The sequence below is a fragment of the Accipiter gentilis genome, chromosome 5, assembly GCF_929443795.1.
Source record: "Accipiter gentilis chromosome 5, bAccGen1.1, whole genome shotgun sequence".
Classification (NCBI taxonomy): domain Eukaryota; kingdom Metazoa; phylum Chordata; class Aves; order Accipitriformes; family Accipitridae; genus Astur; species Astur gentilis.
Genome location: NC_064884.1, coordinates 40,703,956 through 40,727,931, shown reverse-complemented (window position 1 = coordinate 40,727,931; position 23,976 = coordinate 40,703,956). Strand labels below are relative to the sequence as shown.

Here is a 23,976-nt window from a genome sequence, read left to right as displayed (position 1 = left end):
GTTCAGAGGCCACGACTGGGCAATTACAGGATCAGTGTCTCTAGAAAGATGACTTGTCTCATTTACCATGGATGCCTGCTTTGGGATGGCATAAGTCCCATGTGTGAGCTGATGCCTCTTCAGTGACTGTGGGAAGAGTCTGTAGAATCTTTTAGAGCAGGTCCAGAGGAGGGCCATGAAAATGATCAGAGGGATGGAACACCTCTCCTATGAGGGAAAGCTGAGAGAAGTGCAGTTGTTCGGCCTGGAGAGGAGAAGGCTCTTGGGAGACCTTCTTGCGGCCCTTCGATATTTAAAGGACACTTATAAGGAAGAGAGAGAAAGACTGTTTACCAGGGCCTGTAGTGACAACATACGGGGCAATGGCTTTAAACTGAAAGAAGGTAGGTTTAGATTGAACATAAGGAAGACATTTTTCCCCCAGTGTTAAATGCTGCGTGTGACAACATATGGTATGGAATATCCCTTGGGTCAGTTGGGGTCAGCTGTCCCGGCTGTGTCTTCTCCCAATTTCTTGTGCAACCCCAGCCTCCTCACTGGCGTGGTGGTGTGAGAGGCAGAAAAGTCCTTGATGCTGTGTAAGCACTGCTCAGCAATAATGAAAACATCCCTGAATTATCAACACCGTTTTCAGCACAAATCCAAAGCATAGCCCCATACCAGCTACTGCGAAGAAAATGAACTCTGTCGAGGACAAAAAACCAGCACAGCCTGCTACACACCTCCTGCTCAAGAAGAGGAGGCAGATGACGCCACCTTCAGGCAGTTGGGGAAAGCCTCACCATCATAGGCCCTGGGAACCAGGGGTGGGTTTTAGCACCTCAGCATCTGCCTCAGGGGCAAAATGGCCGGGCACAAGCAAACCAGGAAAGGTCCTGCTCCTCCACACAGCTGTACACACACAAAAGCACACCCATACACACACCTGTGCCCACACAATTATGTCCATGCAGACCAGTCACACACATTCATGCTCTCCTGCCTGCACCCTGCAAAGAATTCCCATGTTACAAGGAAAAGAAGAAAAATCCTCCAGTGCTAGAAGGTCCCACCTGACCTCGGTGATCTCCTCAAGGGTCTGGGACCAGCCCCTGACCTTGCAAAGGGCCACACTCATGTGCCACAGGGACACACTCATGTGGCAGCAGAAGGGTGTGTGTTTGGGACAAGGCAGACTCCCCTCTGGCTACAGACACTGAGGCTGGCACATCAGAAGTGATGTAGTAGGGAACCTGTCTCTAGACTCACTTTAAGGTAAATACCCTCTCTTCCAAAGGCAGAGAAGTGCAGACGCAACCTTACATTACAGAGCAGCTGAAAAACACGGTTTGGCTACCCTGTGATTTTTCATGCATTCTGTTACTTTTTTCCCCAGTTTGAATTGATGTGCTGGCCTTGTTTCTTCTTCTCTTTTGCATGCAGGTGCAGGTGCTGTAGTTGTCTGTAGTGAGAGGGAGCTGTCTGCAGCCTCCTCTGTTAACCTTGAGCTGGCTGAGTTTATCTTGCAGCCAAGATACGCAAAAGAGTTTCTGCACAAAATAATAATACAAGAGACATGACGGTGTATTTGCTTTACCTGGCATGGTTTCAATAGTGAAGGGCTGCAATGATGGCTTCTGTGAGAAGATGTCAGAAGCTTCCCCCATGTCAGAAAGAGCCAGTAACAGGCGCCTCCAGGACAGACCCGTTGCTGGCCAAAGCTGAGCCCATCAGAAACGTTGACGGCACCTCTGTGATAACATATTTAAGAAAAGGGAAAAAACAGTGTGCAGCAGCCAGAGGAGAAGAGTGAGAAAAGTGACAGCAACAACTCTGCAGACACCAAGGTCAGTGAAGGAGGAGGGGGAGGAGGTGCTGCAGGAGCCACAGCAGAGATAGCCCTGCAGCCCTGCAGAAGACAATGGTGACACAGCTTGTCCCCTGGCAACCCATAGAGGACCACGATGGAGCGCATATCGACTCTGCAGTCCACAGAGAACCTCATAGCAAAGCAGGTGGAGATGGCCTGAAGGACGTTGCAGCCTGTGGAGAACCCACACTGGAGCAGGCTCCTGGTAGAAACTGTGGCCCATGGAGAGGAGCCCACACAGGACGTGTGGCCCCATGGGGGACCCATGCTGGAGAAGCCCATTTCTGAAGGACTGAAGCCCATGGAGAGGCCCCATGCTGGAGCAGTTCATGAAGAATGGCAGCCCATGGGAAGGCCCCATGGTGGAGAAGTTTGTGAAGGACTTGTCTTGTGGGTGTGACCCTGGCCTGGAGCAGGGGAAGGGCATGAGGAGGAAGGAGTGGCAGAGATTAAGCAGTATGAACTGACCGCAACCCCCATGCCCCATCAGCCTGTGCTGTTTGCAGGGAGGGAGTAGAAGAGTTAGGTAGGAGTGAAGTTGAGCCTGGCCAGAAGGGAGGGGTGGGGGCAATTTGCTTCTAGTTTTGTTTCATTTTTCACTATCCTACTCTCTTGCAGTTAATTGGCAATACATTAAATTAATTTCCCCAAGTCAAGTCTGGTTTTCCCATGGCAGCAATTGGTAAGTAATCTCCCTGTCCTTATCTTGACCCACAAGCCTTTCATCGTATTTCGTTCCGCCTGTCCTGTTGATGGAGGGGAGTGATAGAGTGGCTTGGTGGGCACCTGGCAGCCACCAAGGTCAATCTGCCTCAGACAGGTAAAGCAAAGAGAGGAAGCATAGGAGAGCAGTGATGTTATGGCTGGAAGTACCAGAGATGTCCTGTCCCCCTTGTCCCATGCCCTGTAAAACAACGGGGGCACAGAGATCACTAAACAGCCCAGTTCCTTGTGTGGTGTAGAAGAGAAGGAAGAGATTTGGTGTGGCTGAAGGGCAGGGGCATCCAGCACTTCATGCTTGAGGCTGCATGGCATGCGGTGAGGGGAAGCAGTCACGTGAGGTTCCATCCACATAATGGTTCTGCATGAGATAAAGGAAAGGAAGGATTTTCATGGACAACTTGGAAGGTGGAGCAGCAGCTATGGGCCATCCCAAGGGCTGTTCCCTTCTTTAGCCCTCTTCCCATTCCGCAAAGCAAATCGTCTTTTGGAACACAACACCACCCCCTGTGACCCCAGCGCAGCCCCAACCATAGCAAGAGGAACACTCTTCCTCAAGAGGTCATGTGGCTGCTGACCCCTGAGGGCTTCCTGCCTTTCTGGATGTTTGTGGGCAGAGGCACAGCAGGGCAAGGCCTGATCGTCACAGGCAGCAGAGCAGCCAGGGATGACTTCCTCAGCTCCGTGAGAGAGTGCCCCAGAGAGGATGCACTGCAGGGCGTGGACCCTCTCATTCCTCTGTGGATGGAGAAGAGTCTCCTTGTGCTCTCATCTCCCCCATCCACCCCACAGCAACATCCTTCTGCTTTGGCCGCTTGGTGAGTGTCCACAGGGGGAAGGACCACAGGGAGGCAAGGCTTGAATGCAGCAGAGCTTTAATGAGTCAAAAGAGGGCAACGAGTTCACTCCAAGTGGAGGACAGAAGTGCAGGGAGTGCTGGGGACGGCTGAGAGTCTGGAGTCCTTGGCCATGGGGAAGTTCCTGCATCATGCCTGCCCCGTGGAGGGAGAGGAGACAGATGGTCCCTACCAGGTTGGTGTTGGGGAGACGGTGTGGGCAAGGGGATAGGCAGCCACAAAGAAAAGGGAAAGGCAGGCAAAACCATTCAGGCATACTGAAAACAGCATCCAAAAGACGGATCCTCTGCCCAGCACCATGTTCTGAGTTCCTCAAGGTGTCACCCTGGGGCTTTTGCAGCATCTTTATCTGGAGATGGGGGACCTCCTGCCTAGTAGCGTCTGGAAATGCCAGAGAGGTCACAGCACCCAGAGTTGATTGGCACTCCATCACAGCTGAGGATCCTGCCAACAGCAGCGGAGGTGGAGGAGCCCACAACGGTGTTCTGCGGGAAGGAGCTGAGGATGGGGCCGGGCAGGGTCACCACCACAGTGGAGGGTTCAATGACGACAGTGGAGTTCTGGCACTGCCTGACACAGGGCTCATTGCAGCTGTTGGCCAGCGGGGTCGGGCCACAGGGCTGGCATGGCAGGCACTGGTTGTAGCAGGACATGTCGTGGGGCTGGAGGTGCACCTGGGACAGAAGCAGGGAGGAAGTAGAGCACAAGGGTGACTGAGGAGCAGCCTGGTTACCCTGTCACGAAGGAGCCAAGGCCCATAATGAGTGGGGAGCTGGAGGCTCGGCCAGAAGACACGCTGTCTTCATTGCCCTACAAGGAACTGACTGACCCAGGGTGTCTCTCTCCTAATTCGTAAACCAAAACACCCCTCGACCATGTCCCAGCCTCTCTCTAAGCAGTCCTTCTCCCTGCTTCTCCCTCTCAGGACAAGAAGATCCAAACCCCAGCACAGGCCAGAGCCAGTATCAACAGAGAGGTCCATCGAGGAGAGATCTCACTTTGGAAGAGAAGGAGAAGGGCCTTCAGACTCACCTGGTTCCCAAGGAGAAGGAGGCAAGAGGAGTGGATGAGAGAGCAGGGACTTGGGCTGACTTTTATACCTGCCCTTCATTGCTGCAGGACCAGAGGCAGAGGTAACAATTTTCTGACAAGCTCATCTTCAATGCAAACCTTTGGAGCTAATGATATGGGCTGTGCTTTGGTTTCCTGCACTGCTGCCTTCTCATTTCTAGTTTTGTTCCATGCCCATTCCCCAAAGAAGGCTTCTTCTGAGCAGCGGGATGAAACGCCCAGGATTTCTCAGGCAGGAATGCAGCAGTGCAGGCAGAAGACACAGCTCAAGCGCTGGACAAGTCCAGAGCAGGCAAGTGACATTAGCCTAGGTCACACTGTTGCGACTGTTTGAAGTGTCATTCTCAGGAAGGAGCTCCAGCAATGCTCAGCTGGATATCGTGGGCTCCTGTGCATGAGGGTATGCCATGTCCTGGTCTTTCCTTCCCTCCTCAACTCACCCCGATGGTCCATTCTTGTTCTTGCCTCCCCAGGTGTGTGCATTGTGCTCCTAGGTTTTGACCCCCTCCTGCCGAACACTGCCCAGTCCCCAGGGGTCCTCAGCAGGGTCCATGGTTCATGGTGTTCTTGTGTGTGTTCTTGTCTTGTGTGTACTTGTAAGCAACCAGGTTTGTGTGGATGAACGTGGAAGCATATTTATGTGTCCAAGCCCAAGCTGGTGTGCATAAGCCTGTGTCTGTGTGTCCTTGTGTGTCCCTCATCACGAGGGAATATGCTGCTCATGGCAGGGATACTCTCCACTGCTCTCTCCAGGAGCACCACAGAGCAGCAGGTTCCCAGGGTCAGGAGGAGCCTGAGTGCAGCTGAGTGGTGATGGCACCAGACTGCTAGAGAACTGTCCAGGGAAGAGGCACTGAAATGCAGCCACTGTCTCCTGAGACCTCCTTTCCCTGCCCTCCAAAGCGCACGCTCCGCTGCTGCTGATTCAGGCCCCAACAAGGATGGTTTCACACTAGTTTTGATCCACAGTTTAATTCAGTGGAAACAATATTGGGAATACCTCAGCATGGCTGGCAGTGCTCCCTGCCTGCCTCTCCACACCAGGACACAGCGGCTCTCCCCAGCGCTAGAGAGCTCAAAAGGATGGGGATTGCTTTCTGGGGAAGCAGAAAGGCTGAGGAATCCTGCTGACATTGCGCTGGCCATCCTTGAGTGGATGTGCTTCCAGTGCAGGGTCAGTGGTGTCTGGGGCGGTACACGACCCCTCTAGGTCCATGTCAAGGCCAAATGTACTTGTGCAGTTCCTCGGCCTGGTCCTCTGTCAGGCAGGGACTGAGACCTTGGATCAAACAGGTACTGAATGAAAGGAACACGCATCCTGATATCCCTGTGCTGTGAGTGGAAGGAGAGACCCTGTGGCCTGCACAGGAAAGGCAAAGAACTGGTGACTGCTTTGGTCTTCAGCCCACAAGGACCTTCCTGCCCCACATTGGAATCTCAGTCTGAGAGCCCAGCAACTGCCCCTGGGAGGGAAGGGACATTGGATTCGAGACTGCATCCCCCAAAGACAGCTGCTGTCCCACAGGGGTGTGCAGAACAGACCCTCTTTCTGACAAGGGCTGTGCACAGTGGATAACTTTTCTGAGCCCATCTCCCTGTCTGAATGTCTGTCAGCCTGAGGCCAGGACCATCTTGGACCTAGTGCCGTCAAGTGAAGTCTAGTGCAGTGCGGGGCTTTTCCTCTTCCCTTTAGTGAGCTCGGTGAGATCAGTGCCAGGCAGCTCTGCTGGGAGAGCTCAGCCAGGGCTGATTCCCCTCCTCGTGGGTCTGCTTTTGAGCTGAGGCTCTACTGCATCTGAGCGCCAGACTCATTGCTTCCTCCTCAGGTAACAGGCACTGTGGAAAAAGGGAAGGGCAGGGGAGGTGTGTACCTAGAGTTTAGCAAGACCTTTGACAGCCTCTCCCGTACTTCCTCGAGGACCAAATTGGAGGCGCATGGGTTCAGTGAGAGGATGACAAGGTGGATGGAAAAATGGCTGCGCTGCCAGGCTCAGAGAGCTGTGACCATGGTGCAAAGCCCAGCTGGCCAACACTTATGGATGGGGTGTAGTACTCGGGATCAGTAGTAGGACCAATACTCTTTAATGTTGTCAGGAATGTCATGAGTGGGAACTCCCAGCAAGTCTGTGGACAACACCCAGCAAGGGGAACGGGCTGTAACTGTCAGAAACAGCTCCTGTTTAGAGAACCTGGGCAGGCTGGAGAAATGGGCTGACTGGAACTTCATGAAGGTCAGACAGAGCGAGGGCAAAATTTTGCATCTGAGGGAGAAACCAGCCTAGGCAGTCATGCAGGCTGGGAAGTGTTCAAGGCTGGACTGAGTGTGACCTTGAGCCACCAGATCTAACGCGAACCGTTCCAAGCCAGAGCTGATCCATATGAGCTCTGCAGGTCCCTTCCGACCTGCGTTCTGACTCAGTGATTCCCCCTCTCCCCTGCCCTGAACCCTGCGCTGCCGTGGGCACATGTGTCCTCACAGCCCCTTGGCCACAGCACAACCTTTAGGCACTGTGCCGGGAGTGCAGAGAGGCAGCTGAAGGGAGGGAGGCCGAGAGCCTCCTCCCTGCCATCCGCAGGAAACCAGCGGCTGCTGCCGGCAGCCCCTGAGCTCGGAGACAGCTCTGGGAAGCTGGTCCATCTCCTGGGTCAGGGCCCTGCTGCTGTGCCGGGCTGCTTCTTGCTGGGGAGGTGTCCTTGCTGGAGGAGCGGGAGAGGGCATTTCCCAGGAGACCAAGTGGTGCCCGTGCAGAGCCCCTGCGCCCTCGCAGCCCGGGCGAGACCCCGAGCGGCGCCGGCGCAGGGCTCAGCCCCGGGGCGGAGCTGGCGGAGGCGGCGGAGAGGAGGCGCCGCGGCCGGAGCAGAGAGCCGGGGCTGGCGGGGGGCGGCGGAGCGGCGGGATGCGGCGGTGCCGGGGCGCGGCGCTGGCGGCGCTGGCCGCGGTGCTCCTGGGTGCGCGGGGCTGGCGGGGGTGGACGGGGGCGGGGAGCCCAGCGCCAAGCCTTCCCTCTCCTTCTCCAGCGTGTCTTTCCCCCTGCCTGCCTCTCTGCCATCCCTCGTCCCCCTTCCAAACCCTCCGAGTCCTCGCTTCCTCTTCTCCCTATTTTGCCATCACCTCTGGTGGTCCAAGCCTGCTTGCATGTACGCCTGCCTTTCCAGGCACCGGCTCTTTCACCCGTGCATTTCGCAGCTCTTACTGCCCTGACTGTAGCCCTCTGCCCTTCACTGTAACAACCCACCTCCCCGTCTACTCTTCCTCTCCCCATCCATCCATCCATCCATCCACCCCCCCAGCTTTAGACCATGCATCAAGCATCCTTAAGCCCTCTTCCTACCCCGAGACCCCTCTCTCATCTCTCCCTTTCCTTCATGTCTGTAGGCACAGCTTTACTTTCCTGCACCACACCGTTATTGCAGACATCCTCTCGTCCCCCGTGCATTCGGCATTTATTCTTCTTCTGAATTCAACCCTTCATCCTCCGCTGCAACACACCCAACTCTCCTGTCTCCTCTCCCTCTCCCCATCCATCCCTGCACCCGACTTTCATTCTAACTCTGCATGCACCAATTTCACATTCCCTCCCAGACTTCTGCCCTTGCTCCACACACCTGCCCCAGGACCACTCTCCATCCCTGTTGATGGGCACACGTCGCCACCCGTTCCAGTGCAGCTCTGTCTCACTGCCACTGTTCCTGACTTTTTCTCTGGGAAAAGAGCCACCAGAGCTGAGCGATCTTTGGTGATCTTTGGTCTTTCCTTCTCCTTTCTCGGCAGTGGCTGTGATCAGAGCCCAGGTGCAGCAAGAGGCGTCGGCGGAGACCACCGATGGCACTGGCATCAGCATCAACTGCTCACACCCCAACATACAGATCACCGAGTATATCCACTGGTACCGTCAGCTCCCGGGCCGAAGCCCCGCATTCCTCGGAGGCACTCTTAAAGACTCCAAAGAGCTGTCGGACCCACCGGGGCGGCTGTCGGTGGCGGCAGACCGCCAGTCCAGCGCCCTGTGGCTCGCCCGGCCCCAGCGCGGGGACGAGGCCGTGTATTACTGCGTCCTGAGAGACACGGGGAGAGGAGCCGGGGCTGCGGCCGGGCAAGAACCGCCGCGGGCGGGGCCGGGCCTGCGGGGCGGGGGGACAGCCCCGGGCGGTCCCGCCAGGGGGCGCTGCCGCTCCGCCCGCCGGCACTGCCTCGCCACGCCCGGCCCCTGCCGGCCACGGGGCCTGGGGCGCATCCCGTGCCACCAGGCACTGTCATCAGCATCAGCACTGCCTCCGGCATCAAGCATCGCCATCGCAATCGGCATCCAGCTTCTTATAGAATCATAGAATCATTTAGCTTGGAAAAGACCTTCAAGCTCATCGAGTCCAACCATTAACCATGCCCACTAAACCATGTCCTGAAGTACCCTGTCCACTCGCTTTTTGAATGTCTCCAGGGATGGTGACTCAACCACTTCCCTGGGCAGCACATTCTTGTGAGATTCTCCATTTTTTCCCACCACGGGATCTGTTCAATGTCCATGCTCCCAGGCTGCAGAAGTGGAGAGGAAAACCTGGTTTCTGCAATGGCAGAGGCCCCTGTCCTGGACCGGCAAAGGACGCCGTCTCCAGGCATTCCTTGGATGGGCTTCCAACAGGCCAGGTTGCATGCTTGCCTCAGTGGTGGTGTCTGGGAGGCCAGGGCAGCACAAGCAGCTGTGCCCTTGTAGGAAATCAGACCAACTGCACTCTGAGATGTCTTTTTAAAAGGGTAGCCAGCCAGGGAAGTGATCCTGCTCCTCTGTCACTCATGAGACCATGTCTGGGGTCTTTTTATTTCTCACTTTTTTGTGACCCTGAAAATTCTCAAGTACTGGAAGGCACTGTTCACAGCTATTTTACAGGCTCTGGCCTTGGAAATTTTCCAGGCATGACAGGCACAGCCCTGAGCAGCCTGATCTAATGAGACGTGCTCTGAGCAGGGACTTGGAGTGGGTGACCTGCAGAGTGCCACGATTGAAAGATGGGACACAGCTTGATGCAAGCAGAGGGTCCGTTTTATTGCATATAACACTTGGTTACATAGAAAATTAGAAGACGCGTTTTTTGAACTCATTGGTTATTATGCTTCAAAGTTCTTATTAGGGCGCTCTAATTGGTAGTTGCTTAACTTTAACAATTGGACTGTCAGCAACTAAGCTATTTTTGCAAAAGACTCTAAGTTCCAGCACCTTATCGAACATGACTCATGGGTCAGTAATTCTCCACCACCTCGGCGCCTCTCTATTCCTCTTATCAGGCCTCACAAGGTTTACAGCCTACAAGTTCCAGCACATCCCTTTCTAACAATGGAGCAGTACCCACCGCCCTGTCTGATTCCTTCAAGTCTCTCCCCACAGCAGAGGATCTGTCCAACCTAAATTGTGCTATGGTACGAGTAAAAATAGTGTGGCTACAAGGCTTTGTTAAAGGCTACAAGGAAGGAGAAGTCAAATGCAGACCCTACTTGTTTTGAGGAAACTGAGAATGGAAGGGTTATGGTCAAGTGAAAGGACTGTTAATTTGCATTTGAGTGAGGGGTTTTTTTCCACAACAAGCTTTTCAGGAGCTGATTTATGAGATTTATGAGATGGGGTGGGCAGTGTGGCTGGAAACATCGTTTGTTGGTTCCTGAGATATCTTTTCCTGAATAGAGGGAGAAAGTCCACAGTGCCTGGAGGGGCTGAGTGGGACAGCTGGTGTCTGCAGGTTTTACGGTTGTTGACCATTGTGTTTCTGATAGCTGCAGCCTTGGGGTATGCTGAGAGGAGCTTGGGGCACCATACAGGAGCCAGGAGAGGCCAACTTGACCGTGGTCTTGAGGTTGGTGAAACAGGAGTCACGAGGCATCAAGGAAAGAGAGGCTCCCAAGGTGTTGCACAGGAGGATGTGCCAGTGAGCTTGGTCACCAGGTGCATGTCTAACCCCTTTAACACCTCACCTTGGGAAAGCAAAGGTGGTGTCTGCAGGAGCAACACATTTCACTGCTGCAGGAGGGAGGACCACAGCATGGGCAATTCAAGTGTGCTAAGGAGAAGCATTTTGTCTTCCCTGTTTCATTCTTTGTTGCCCTTGCCGAGTCATTTCCGGCAGGTGTGCTCTCTCAGGGCTCTTGGTGGGGATGTGTGGCTTTTCTGAGTCTCTCTCACACATGCAGGAGGATTGGTCTCAGCATGCACCTCGGGTATCTCATCCTCGCTGCTTTCCTGAGGCAACCACTAGCTAAGCACTGGCTTTGACTGGAGGCTTGATTCCTCTTCCCCCCAGGAGACCCTCACCCCCTCAACAGTTCTCTGCAGGGAGCTGCTCTTGAAGTAAGGGCAGATGTTGGGAAACATCAGATGACACGGGTGGTTTTGCACCTGCTTTCTCAAGATGCAGTTACCCATGGGAAAGAAAAATGAGACCAAGAAGAAGCCTCTCTTCTCTTGATCATCTTAGACCCCTGCCCTTCCTTTCCTCTTGCCAACCATCCGCCTCTCTTTGCCTTTCTCTGCTGATCTGTCTGGGCCCAGCGTTTCACAGACATATGATTGCAGAAACTCTTTTCTGTCTCAGCAGAACCTATTTTCTGAAGCACAGGACTTTTGAAAGGTGATGCAGGGACATGAAAGCTCTCTCATCCCACTCTCGTTCTTAGGGTGTCCCAGGATCTCTCCTGGCTGGCACATGTCATGCAGCATGCCCTGGCTATCCATTCCTCCTGTGGGATTGCAGGGCTTCCTTTTCCCTCCCCTCCCTTAACCTTAGAGCCTTTTGAGAGCACAGGGAATGGGGAGCAGGATGAAACTTCTCACAGGAGTTCCCACGTCCCTCACCCTGCTGGAGGTGTCCTGAAGCCAGCACAGGAAGGCCAGGCACTACAGGCTCTTCCCTGCAGCCTCCAGGCAGTAGCAGAGTGAGAATGGAAGACCTGGGTGAAAGCACAGCTCTCTCTGGGGGTATCTCTGTGGGAGGTTATTGGCATTACAGCGCTCTGGGATCCACGCTGAGCTGAGGTCTCAGATCTCCTGCCCAATGACACTCACCACCTTGCTGTTCCCACCCATGGGAATCTTGCTTCAGAACAAGACACAGGGAGCTTTCTCCTCTGGCACTTCGCATCCCCTCTTGTTTTACATCTTGGACCCCTTCCCTGCACAGCTGCTGACCCTTGTTTTCTTCCAGGCACCATGGGGCAGACCACCGTCACCCAGCAAGAAGGACAAGTCACAGTCAAGGAGAGAGACACCTTCGAGACCACCTGCACCTACCAGATCACTAACTTTGGTGGATTGCTCTGGTACTGGCAGAGGAAAGGCCAAGCCCCACAGCTTATCTCAAATCAGGCAGCAGCTGGCCCCAGGCAGAGTGGCCATCTCACCACCTTCCTGAATACCACAGGGAAAAACAGCCTTCTCCATCTGGAGGAAGTCGAGGTCTCTGACGCTGCCTTGTACCTCTGTGCCGTGCAAGACACTCTAGTGCATGAAGCTTCCTTGGCTGTGCAACAAGCCAGGGGAGAGAGGGTATTGGTTTGTGTGAGGCTGAGCTTGGGGGAAGGAGCCCTCAGATCTTCCCTGGCAGTGTTGCTTGCCCTGTACACCCAGAGCTCTGCAGGTCAAAATCCTCTTCCAGGAGAGGACAGTGTCAGTGGCCTGAGAGGAAGAAGAAGGCGGTGAACGAGTCTCCGGTTCCCTCGTTTTCACCGTGGGTTATGTGGTTATTCTGCCCGTGGCTTTGGAGAAGTGATGGGCAATGTAGGAGGTTGGGACCGCTTGTGCAATGGTTCCCTGCTGCTCTTCACTTTCTGGTTTTGTCTCCTGCACATTGCTTCTTCAGGTATTCCTGCAAGCCTGTTGCTTAGAGTACCTGCTCCGGGGTGTGTCCCTCAGAGGTCAGAGTTCAAAGTAAGATGAAAAATGTAAATAGCGTGCCACAGAACAACGCTCCTTCCAGGAATTACATGATTACAATAATTTTGGAATACACTCAGAACTACTCTGTGTCTCCTCCAGTTGCTGCATGCCTACGTGCTGTGATCCAGAGGACCTGCTGTCCCCCAGTGCACTCTGCTGGTCCTTGGAAGCCTCATGTCCTGCCTCGTGGGCTTTCCCCAGCCCTGCGTTGTTTCTTCTGCAGTGGGACAAGGCTGTACAACTCTGTACAAGAGCACAATGGGGGAAGAGACCCCCAGGCAGAGGTGGGCAACAGGCCATGCCAGGAGAAGAGCCAGCTTTGAGCAAAGCTGCTTCATGCTTGGCAGAAGGCCAGGCACCACAGGGCAGCCATGGGGGTTTGGGCACTGGCTGCTGTCCTTGGGCTCGCTGTCTGGTGGGAGCTGGGGCTGTGTGAGAAGCATGAGGACCCTGGTGTGTGGCCTGGCCAGGCTGATTTCATCATCAGCTGTTGACCTCCCAGAGCCTCCAGCACCACCGGGCTCCTCACTGGGGGATAGCAGTGGTTGGGCTCCCCATCTGCAGGACCTGCTCTGAGGCCAAGGGGCCATACCTGAGCAGAGATGCCAGAATGCAGGGCCTGATCTCCACTGGCTGTGGAGGAGCTGAGTATGTCTTCCTCACCTTCAAGAGGCAGTGACTGCAAGGGACCCATTGCCCTATCTCCCACCCTACCCTTCCTCTGGAAATGATGAAAAGAGTGTCACCAGGCCCAAAGGAGCTGCTGACTACCTCTTAAAAGAAAAGCCTCCTCAGCCAAGTCCCAGACACTCTCTGAGTGAGACCTTCACCTTTCTTCCCCCTCCCATGACAAGCAGCACCATGACCCAGCATAGGGTTGAGGAGCATGCATCTGCAGGAGCAGAAAGTAACATGAGGAAAGGCCTTCAGACTCACCTGGTTCCCAAGGAGAAGGACGTGAGAGAGGTGGATGAGACAGCAAGGAGCTGGGCTGGCTTTTATGGTGGCCCTGACCTGCCCCAGGCCCAGAGGAATCTTCTATGGAAGTGATATTTTTCTAAGGTGCTCATGAAGAACGGAAAACATCCCAGCTAATGACATGGGCTGGGTGGTTGTTTTCCCTGGATGACCCCTTTTCATTTCCTGGCTTATGCCGTACCCATTCCCTCATGGAGGCTTCTTCTGAGGGCTGGGATTGAGAGGCCCCAGGATTTGCAGGACAGGAATGCAACGTTGCTGACAGAAGACTCAGTTCGGGTGCCGAATGGGTGAAGTGCAGGCAAATGCTGTTGGCCTGGGGTACGCTGGTGGGGTTGCCTGTGGCCACGTTGACAGGAATGGCCCAGCTGCTCCCAGCCCTGCAATTCATGGCTGGTCACCCAAGGGCTTCCCTGTGTGAGGACATGCCGTGTCTTTCTTTTTCCCTCCCTCCCTCCCTCCCTCCCTCCTTCCCAACTTGCTCCAATGTTCACTTGTGGTCAGCTTCCCAGGCAGGTGGGCTGCACTGCTGGGTTTCAATCCTCTTCCTCCTAAACCTGCCCTCTGGAGAAATTTGTTAACCTCTTTTGGCACCTTACTGTCAGGGGATTACAGGGATCACAAGGGCCCTTAATGCAAACTGTTTTTCTGAGCATGCTGGGCCACTGAACACATCTTGCACAAGGGTAGAAGATGACCACCTGGAAGGCACTTCTCGGTTACTGCAGCCCCCCCCAGGGCAAGAGACGGTTGAACACAATGAGGTTGTTTCCCTGCAGAGGCTGCCTGCTGCACTCCCAGGTCCTGAAGGAGTATTTGAGAGTCCATTTTGGTCCCCACTCAGAAATGCAGCAGGAGTTGAAGGAGGCAGAAGTTTGCCCCATGGCTTCCATGGAGCATGTCAGGCACTCACCCTAACCCTAACCTCTGGCTGAGGCTCCAGAGGTCTGGAGCTAGACTGATATATTGATTTACATCAGACATCACTCACTACATGAAGCTTATGGCACATTTGTGCAGATCTGGAGAACGCTTACAGAGGCACTAAGCCATAGCTGTTAAAAAAGACGTTGATTGTTTGGCTATTATGTTCTGTGAGAAGTTTAAGGCTGAGGCAGAAGAAGAGCACAAACGTAAAGTTGGAAGTGCAGCGTGTGCTATAAACAGATCTATAACGTAAACCCGCACCAGTGTTTCACACCCGTGAACAAAAATCCAGAAGAAGGGCAGGCCTATATTATCTATGACAGGGAGTGTGTGCAGGAAACTGGGATACATGACCTGAACTCCATTTTTCCTGTGGAGATAGCACTGGATGCATGTACCTCTGTGTAGTTTGCTTGAGTATTCCCTGACCTGATCCTCTTCCACCAAGGGTACATCTTTCTCTTGTTCCAGACTTTCCCACTGGTCTCAGGGACTGGGGATTCTGAAGGCTGGTCTTGCTAGGAAAGATTGAGGCAAAGAAGGCATTCAGCACCTCAGCTTTTTCCATGTCACCTGTGTCCTTACAGAAGCCTAGTTGCCATTGACATCCGTGGCCAGATTAGTTCCAGTTGGGCTTTGACTTTCCTAATCTCATCCTTGCATGCTTAGGCAGTGACCCCTAATTCCTCCTAGGTTACCTCTCCTTGCTTCCACCTCCTGTATACTTCCTTCTTGTGTTTTGGTTTTGCCAGGAGCTTCTTGTCCATCTGCGCTGTCCTCCAGGCATGCTTGCCTGACTTCCTCCTCATTGGGATGATCTGCTCTTGGCTTGGAGGAGGTGATCCTTGAATATTAACCAGCTTTCCGGGGACCCTCTGGCTTCCAGGGCCTTTTATTAAGGGACGTGTCCAAGCAGCTCTTTAAAGAGCCAGAAGTCTGCTCCCCTGAAGTCCAAGGCTGTGAGTTTGCTTTTTACTCTCATTCCCTCCCCTCAGGATCCTGAACTCCAGCCTTTCGTGGTCAACACAGCCCTGGCTGCCCTTGAGCTTCACATCTGTAACAAGCCCTTCCTTCTTGGTGCCTAGGAGGTGCAGCAGACCTCTTTGGTCTCACTGGATCCTCTATCACTTGGGTGACGAAGGTGTGTGGGGCGGTCCCTGCTGACTGGAAGCTGGGCAATATTATTGCGGTTTGCAAGAAGGGCATGGGGGAAGGCCCAGCAAACTGCAGACCTATTAGTCTAACCTCAGTCCCTGGAAAAGTTGTGGAGAAGATCATGCTGAGTGCGATTGAAAGGCTTTTTAAAGAACAATGTGCTCATCAGGAACAGTCAACATGGGTCGATAAAGGGAAAGTCCTGTTGAACTACTTTGATATCCTGCTGTGAGAAGGTCACCTGCCTCGTGGATGAAGGGAAGGTGGTGGATGGAGTTTTTCTGGCTTTCAGTAAGGCTTTCAATAGCGTCCCTCACAGCATCCTTCTGGACAAGGTGCCCAACTGTGGGATGAGCACGTACACGGTGTGCTGAGTGAAGAACTGGCTGAAAGGCAGGGCTCAAAGGGTTGTAGTGAATGAGACTACATCTGGCTGGTGACGGGTCACCAGAGGTGTTCCTCAGGGCTCACTTCTAGGGCCAGTTCTGTTCAGTATTTTTATCAGTGGTCTGGATGCAGGAGTTGAATGCACCATTAGCAATTTTGCCAACAAAACCTAAGTGGGAGGTGCCGTTGACTCTCTTGAGGGAGAAGAGGCCTTGCAGAGGGATCTAGGTAGATTGGAGCATTGGACAATCATTAATGGCATGCAATGCAACAAGTCCAAATGCCAGATTCTGCACCGAGGGTGGAGTAATGCCAGGCACAAGTATAAACTGGGAGAGGAGTGGCTGAAGAGCAGCCCTGCAGAAAGGCATTTGGGGGTGCTGGTTGGCAGCAAGCTCACTATGAGTCAGCAGTGTGCCCTGGCAGCCAAGGATACAAACCGCATCCCGGGGTGCATCGAACACAGTACAAGCAGCCGGTCAAAAGAGGTGATCATCCCACTGTATTTAGCGTTGGTGTGGCCTCATCGTGAGTACTGTGTGTAGTTCTGGGCCCCAGAACTCAAAAAGGATGTGAAGGTACTTGAATGTGTCCAGAGGAGGGCAACAAAGCCGGTGAAAGGGCTGGAAGGTATGTCCTATGAGGAGTGGCTAAGGAATTTGGGTTTGTCTAGTTTGGAGGAAATGAGGGTGAGGGGCAACCTCACTGCTCTCCACAGCTTCCTGAGGAAGGGAAGTGGAGAGGGAGGTGCTGCTGTCTTCTGCCTGGCATCTCGTGATAGGACACGTGGGAACGTTTCCAAGCTGCTCCAGTGGAGGTTCTAACTTGACATTAGGAAGTATTTCTTTACTGAGAGAATGGTCAAACACTGGAACAGCCTTCCTAGAGAGGTAGTCAATGCCCCAAGCCTGTCAGTGTTTAAGAGGCATTGGGACAATGCCCTTAATAACATGCTTTAAATTTTGTTCAGCCTTGAAGTGGTCAGGCAGTTGGACAAGATGACCATTGTAGGTCCATTCTAACTGTAATATTCTATGCAGTTCTGTTCTATTCTATTCTATTCTATTCTATTCTATTCTATCCAGTTCTATTCTATTCTATTCCTTTCTATTCCTTTTATTCTATTCTATCCTTCTCCTTGCTCAGAGGTGGCACTTACCTTAACATTAGGTGGAGATCCTGCCTGCTTCTCCACTGCAATTGGGGTCTGGGGCTCATCAAGCTGCCAGAGAAAATCCTGTCTATCTCCCTGTCACCTGCTCTGATGCTGCGCAGTCAGCTTACTTGCACCTGCTTGCTGACTGACGAATGCTGACCACTTGCTGTCTGTTACGCCTGAGCATATTCTGTGTTGTTACAGTTCTGGCAACTGCAGTATCAGGGAGCGTTCTGGAAATATCCTTTTATCAAGTTTGTGGAGAACTTAAGTTTTGCTCTTGTGCTTATTGACAGGGCTTTTGTTAAAGCAAGGAGGGACTGTGAGGAAAAAATGTATCTGGTGCCTGCAAATGAACTTGAGCAGCTATGAGTGCTGCCATGACCCAGGGAAGACATGAGGGCTGGTACAGTCTACTCATTGGCTGCTGAAATAAGGAACATCCTCCAGACACCAGGTTTTTATGGCCTATGAGAACGCTAAGGGTTCTATGGCCACTCTTCAGAAGTACTAGTCCCACGAGAAGCAGAGCGATCAGAAAAGGGGGAAAATAACTCCTGCTTCTCCAGAAGAAATCAAGACAGAGGTGGAAAAGCCCCTGGAGTCTCCTGAGGATGCCAGCCCTGTTGTTCAGGACGTGTCTGATAATACACATCCATGGTATTGGAAGAATGCACAAGTGCTCCTAGGTAAAGTAGGGCAGCAGGAGCTGGGTTATAAGTTTTGTTTGCAGAATACATTTATGAGAATTCCTGCAAGAGATGCTGGTCTGGGTCTTCTGAAACATATTTTGAGTAGCTGTGGCCAGGAGGAAAGCTTCATCTTCGTAGTTTACAAAACGCATCAGTATCTCATCATTTTGTACTAGATTGTTAGAATACAATTTTGAAATCGGTTTAAAAGTCAATCCCTTGTTATGGTGATGTAGGAGTAAGACACAGTGGTATCCGCAGGCCATGGAGGGGGGATGCTGCAGTTGCTTCCTCTGCAAAGCACCATCCACAGCATTGTGTTTTAAAAAGGCCATGATGCCTTCAGGAAAGAGAGCACTCTTTGGAGGGTACGCACATGGGTCAAAAACCTGTGTGGTTCTGATGTGCCAAGGGAAGTGCTAGCCGGTGCTCTCCAGGCTGGTTATGGGGATGTGTATTCACCACCACGCTCACGGGTCTTGGATAAACATGGGCCCGAGGGAGACAGTTGCTCAGGTAAACACCTAGAAATGTTTCCCTGGTGTAGGGCTCTGCTGAGAACAAACAAAAGAGCTTGGTCCACCTCAGACTTCTGTCTGAGAGAGGAGATAATTCTACCCCCAAAACATCTACCGATTATTGCTGTAATTTAGGCAAGAGATGTGTAGGAGGGCTCAGTCTCAGGGTCAGAGCTGGTGCTGGGGCTCAGACCAAGGCCAGACTCATGAGAGGACAAGGTGAAGGCTCCAGCCAGTGACTGCCATGGACTACCTAGGAGCCTGGCCAGGCCAGGAGGATAACAGTAGCCCAAGCCAGACATAGGCACAGATAGGGCAGAGCTGGGGCAGGCCTGCGCTAGGCCAGAGCTCTCATAGGGACCGTGGGCCAGGAACCGAGCCAGAGCTGGGACCCATGGTTACACTGGGCCTAGGTAGGCTTGGTCCTGATGCTCATTGTCCCTGTGTTACCACCTGACTCAGCACTGCCTCCCACAGAACCCAGCCTGGGGAGACCTGCCCCCAGTCCTCACCCCACGTAGGAATCACTCTGTCCCCTATGCTGGTCCTGTGGTGGTGGTGGTGTGTGAGGTCTGTGTTAGGTCAAACCCCCACACCACAGGGTCCCAGGGTCTGCAGATGTGGGAAGGCCTTGGCCTGTGTGTAGGGAGCAGTGGTGTTGCACAGAACACAAGTGCCACTTCAGCCTCAGGGCTCTGGGAATGCTGAAGGAACTTGGTACCTGGGGGAAGGCACTCCAATGTGTGCCCTGCGGTTGGGCGGGTGCATGCCCTGTGCCATTGAGGGACAGGTCATAGATCCTGCTGAGTGTAGAATAAAATCCAACTGTCACTGCCATGTCTATGAGGAGCTGGAAGTATCTCCTCTCACATGGCACCTTTCTGGACCAGGGTTGGGTTGTGGCACTTGTGAGGCTGTAGAGTTCCTGGGCCTGAAAAAAGCTGCTCCTTGCTGGGGGAACACAAGGCACCAAAGAGCATCCGTGTGTGGTTGGCCACCAGTCACTGCCTTGGGCCAGCCTTCACCCAAGGCTGGGAAGACCTGCCCCGAGTCCTCACCCCACATAGGAATCACTCTGTCCCCTATGCTGGTCCTGTGGTGTTGGTGGTGTGTGAGGTATTTAACCAGGGTTGTCTCCCTCAGCTTCAGGAGGCATTGCCTGAAAGAGGACTCGCTGCAGTGTGTCCCACCCTCCAATGCCTCTAGGAGTGATGAAGGGTACCCCTGTGCCCCCACCAAATTCCCCTCCAAAGCAATGGCTTTGACCCTCAGCAGTCAGTATGCAGCTGGAAAGAGCACCCAAGTGGCACAGGTAAGGTTGCAGCAATTTTTTAATGAGTCTAAAGAGGGAAATGAGGTCACTCCAAGGGGAGGCCCCCAGTGCAGGAAGGAGCAGGAGCAGCCAAGAATCTGTTCCCCTTTTCCTGCAGCAGAGTTGCCACCGGCCATCTGTTGACCTGCCTGGCAAAAGGGAGACAGCCTAGCAGGTCACTCCAGGCTGGTTTCTGGGGTCCTCAGAGCAGACTTTGAGGGGAGCACAAGACAACAAAGAAAAGAGATAAAGGGTGAGTGGAAGAGAGGAAAGGTAGGCATTGGCCATGTTTTCAGAGAGCCCAGGCTGGTCCCTTCCACGCTGCCCTTGCAGGGCAGAGAGAGATGACCAGCTAGTCTGAAAATAACAGCATGAATTTTGATCCTCTGTCCAGCAGCATCTTCTGGGTTCCTAGGAGTCCTTATCGGAGGCCGTTGCCAGCATCTTTAGCAGGGGGGGCACCTTCTGCCACAGTAGCGGCTGGTGATGCAGGAGAGGTCACAGCACCCAGAGTTGATGGGCACTCCGTTACTGCTGAGGATGCTGCCAACAGCAGCGGAGGTGGAGGAGCCCACAACGGTGTTCTGTGGGAAGGAGCTGAGAATGGGGCCGGGCAGGGTCACCACCACGGGAGATGGCTGGATGACGACGGTGGAGTTCTGGCACTGCCTGACACAGGGCTCATTGCAGCTGTTGGCCAGTGGAGTCGGGCCGCAGGGCTGGCAGGGCTGGCACTGATCACAGCAGGACATGACTTGGGGCTGGAGGTGCACCTGGGAGAGAGGGCAGGGAGGAAGCAAAACATGGGGAGGCGTAAGGAGCATTCTGTGACCACACCACGAGGGAGCCAAAGACGATGCAGGGCCAGGAGATGGAGGCTGTGCAGAGATGTCTGAGGGCTTCTTGGCCTTGTCCTGCCAGGGCCCAGAAAGAGCCACGAGCTCCCATGCGGCTACTGCCTAGCCCTGAGTCCAGAAGGCACCTGAGTACAGTCTCAGCCTCCCTCCATGTCTGACCTTCTCCCCACTTTCCTCTCCCATGACAAGCAGCCCCATGATGTGGCATAGAACCAAGCTGGTGTCAGCTGAGAGGCCCATTGAGGTGAGACCTGCCTTTAGAGAAAGCAGAGGAGGAGAAGGGGGTTGAGACTCACCTGACTCCCAAGGAGATGGAGGCAAGAGAAGTGGATGAGAGAGTGAGGAGCTGGGCTGGCTTTTATCATGGACCTTTACTGCCCCAGGCTGCCAGAGGCATCCCTTGCAGAGGTGATTATTTTCTGACAAGCTCATCTTGAATGCAAAACGTCTCACCTAATGCTATAGGCTGTGTTTTGGCTCCCTGAATTGCTGTCGTTTCATTTCCTGCTATTATGCCAGGCACATTCCCCAGTGATGGCCTCTTTTTTGTGACAGGGTGAGAGGCCTAAGCATTTCCGGAGCAAAACACGTCAGCGTGGGCAGAGGACTCAGCTCACATGCTGGAGGAGTCCAGTAAAGGACACTCAAGGTAGAGTAAACAGCTGGCTTAGACAACGCACATACACACACATCCAGACCTCCAGTCATCTAGAGCTAATTGAGAAGGCTCAAGACACCCCAAGAGAGGCCCACTATCCAGGGCCACCACACAAGTCTTGGACTTGACAGAGTCATGGGGAAGACTGATCTGCAGTCGGTGAGAGTGGGAGGTGCAGCTGATGAGAGTAATGTGCCCAGCTTGAAACCATTTCACCCCCACAAAAGCCCTTTCCCTGCTATCTGTCTGTCCCTGAGTAGCATGGATGTGGCTATGGGGTTTAGCCATGGGATGGAGGTGCTTGTAGGCTCTGGTAGGACAGCCTGTGGGTTCACTTCTGATGGCATGATGAAGCAAGCCATGCGCACGTGACCAGGTATGCAGGCCTTGCTGTGAGCTTGTGCTAGCTGGGCAGTTCAGAGGCCACGACTGGGCAATTACAGGATCAGTGTCTCCAGAAAGATGACTTGTCTCATTTACCATGGACGCCCGCTTTGGGATGGCATAAGTCCCATGTGTGAGCTGATGCCTCTTCAGTGACTGTGGGAAGAGTCTGTAGCATCTTTTAGAGCAGGTCCAGTGGGGGCCATGAAAATGATCAAGAGGGATGGAACACCTCTCCTATGAGAGAAAACTGAGAAGAACTGCAGAACTGGAGAGGAGAAGGCTCTGGGGAGACCTTCTTGCGGCCTTTTGGTACTTAAAGGAGACTTATAAGGAAGAGAGAGACAGACTGTTTACCAGGGCCTGTAGTGACAACATACGGGGCAATGGCTTTAAACTGAAAGAGGGTAGGTTTAGATTGGGCATAAGGATGACATTTTTTCCCCCAGTGTTAAATGCTGCGTGTGACAACATATGGTATGGAATATCCCTTGGGTCAGTTGGGGTCAGCTGTCCCGGCTGTGTCTTCTCCCAATTTCTTGTGCAACCCCAGCCTCCTCACTGGAGTGGTGGTGTGAGAGGCAGAAAAGTCCTTGATGCTGTGTAAGCACTGCTCAGCAATAATGAAAACATCCCTGAATTATCAACACTCTTTTCAGCACAAATCCAAAGCATAGCCCCATACCAGCTACTATGAAGAAAATTAACTCTGCCCAGGCCCAAACCAGCACAGCCTGCTACACACCTCCTGCTCAAGAAGAGGAGGCAGATGATGCCACCTTCAGGCAGTTGGGGAAAGCCTCACCATCATAGGCCCTGGGAACCAGGGGTGGGTTTTAGCACCTCAGCATCTGCCTCAGGGGCAAAATGGCCAGGCACAAGCAAACCAGGAAAGGTCCTGCTCCTCCACACAGCTGTACACACACAAAAGCACACCCATACACACACCTGTGCCCACACAGTTACGTCCATGCAGACCAGTCACACACATTCATGCTCTCCTGCCTGCACCCTGCAAAGAATTACCTTGTTGCAAGGAAAAGAAGAAAAATCCTCCAGTGCTAGAAGGTCACACCTGACCTTGGTGATCTCCTCAAGGGTCTGGGACCAGCCCCTGCCCTTGCAAAGGGAGCGGTGCCACAGGGACACGCTCATGTGGCAGCAGAAGGGTGTGTGTCTGGGACAAGGCAGACTCCCCTCTGGCTACAGACACTGAGGCTGGCACATCAGAAGTGATGTAGTAAGGAACCTGTCTCTAGACTCACTTTAAGGTAAATACCCTCTCTTCCAAAGGCAGAGAAGTGCAGACGCAACCTTACATTACAGAGCAGCTGAAAAACACGGTTTGACTACCCTGTGATTTTCCATGCATTCTTTTTCTTTTTTCCCCAGTTTGAATTGATGTGCTGGCCTTGTTTCTTCTTCTCCTTTGCATGCAGGTGCAGGTGGTGTAGTTGCCTGTAGTGAGAGGGAGCTGCCTGCAGCCTCCCCTGTTAACCTTGAGCTGGCTGAGTTTATCTTGCAGCCAAGGTATGCAAAAGAGATTCTGCACAAAATAATAATACAAGAGTCATGATGGTGTATTTGCTTTACCTGGCAAGGTTTCGGTACTGAAGGGCTGCACGGATGGCTTCTATGAGAACATGTCAGAAAGAGCCAGTAACAGGCGACTCCAGGATGGATCCGTTGCTGGCCAAAGCTGAGCCCGTCAGCAACGTTGACAGCGCCTCTGTGATAACATATTTAAGAAAGGGGAAAAACCAGCATGCAGCAGCCAGAGGAGAAGAGTGAGAAAAGTGACAGCAACAACTCTGCAGACACCAAGGTCAGTGAAGGAGGAGGGGGAGGAGGTGCTGCAGGAGCCACAGCAGAGATAGCCCTGCAGCCCTGCAGAAGACAATGGTGACACAGCTTGTCCCCTGGCAACCCATAGAGGACCACAATGGAGCGGATGACCACTCTGCAGCCCACAGAGAACCTCATAGCAAAGCAGGTGGAGATGGCCTGAAGGAAGTTGCAGCCTGTGGAGAACCCACACTGCAGCAGGCTCCTGGTAGAAACTGTGGCCCATGGAGAGGAGCCCACACAGGAGCAGGTTTTCTAGCAGGATGTGTGGCCCCACAGGCGACCCACACTGGAGAAGCCCATTCCTGAAGGACTGAAGCCCATAGAAGGACCCATGCGGGAGCAGTTCATGAAGAATGACAGCCCATGGGAAGGCCCCATGGTGGAGAAGTTTGTGAAGGACTTGTCTTGTGGGTGGGCCCCCTGCCTGGAGCAGGGGAAGGGCATGAGGAGGAAGGAGCGGCAGAGATGAAGCAGTATGAACTGACTGCAACCCCCATGCCCCATCACCCTGTGCTGTTTGCAGGGAGGGAGTAGAAGAGTTAGGTAGGAGTGAAGTTGATTCTGGCCAGAAGGGAGGGGTGGGGGCAATTTGCTTCTAGTTTTGTTTCATTTTTCACTATCCTACTCTCTTGCAGTTAATTGGCAATACATTAAATTAATTTCCCCAAGTCGAGTCTGGTTTTCCCAT

General features: G+C 53.3%; 3 protein-coding genes across 5 annotated transcripts in view; 1 reads left to right on the top strand and 2 right to left on the bottom strand.

Annotated features, from left to right (window-relative positions):
- Positions 1–23,976, top strand: part of LOC126038465 (uncharacterized) — a gene marked incomplete at its 5' end in the record, with an annotated part of 96,185 nt that overhangs the window by 27,509 nt on the left and 44,700 nt on the right.
- LOC126038926 (feather keratin Cos1-1/Cos1-3/Cos2-1) overlaps positions 1–23,976 on the bottom strand; it is a 92,423-nt gene that overhangs the window by 38,268 nt on the left and 30,179 nt on the right. Inside the window, exon 1 of one of the 3 annotated variants that reach the window (XM_049801384.1) lies at positions 4,459–4,500. The exons of the other annotated variants lie outside the window; for them this stretch is intronic. The gene's annotated coding sequence lies outside the window, so the exon portion shown is untranslated. Of the gene's footprint in view, positions 1–4,458; positions 4,501–23,976 lie in introns of those variants that run through there. 3 annotated transcript variants of the gene reach the window in all.
- Positions 3,798–8,145, bottom strand: LOC126038950 (feather keratin Cos2-3-like). Its single transcript, XM_049801409.1, has 2 exons — positions 8,104–8,145; positions 3,798–4,100 (listed from the first exon to the last, which is right to left on the bottom strand). Exon 2 carries the CDS (start codon positions 4,077–4,079, stop codon positions 3,798–3,800), a length of 282 nt encoding a protein of 93 aa, XP_049657366.1. The 5' UTR covers positions 4,080–4,100; positions 8,104–8,145.

What these genes read in the sequence shown, in the direction of transcription:
- LOC126038950 (XM_049801409.1), bottom strand. Translation starts at nt 4,079, where the DNA reads ATGTCCTGCTACAACCAGTGCCTGCCATGCCAGCCCTGTGGCCCGACC.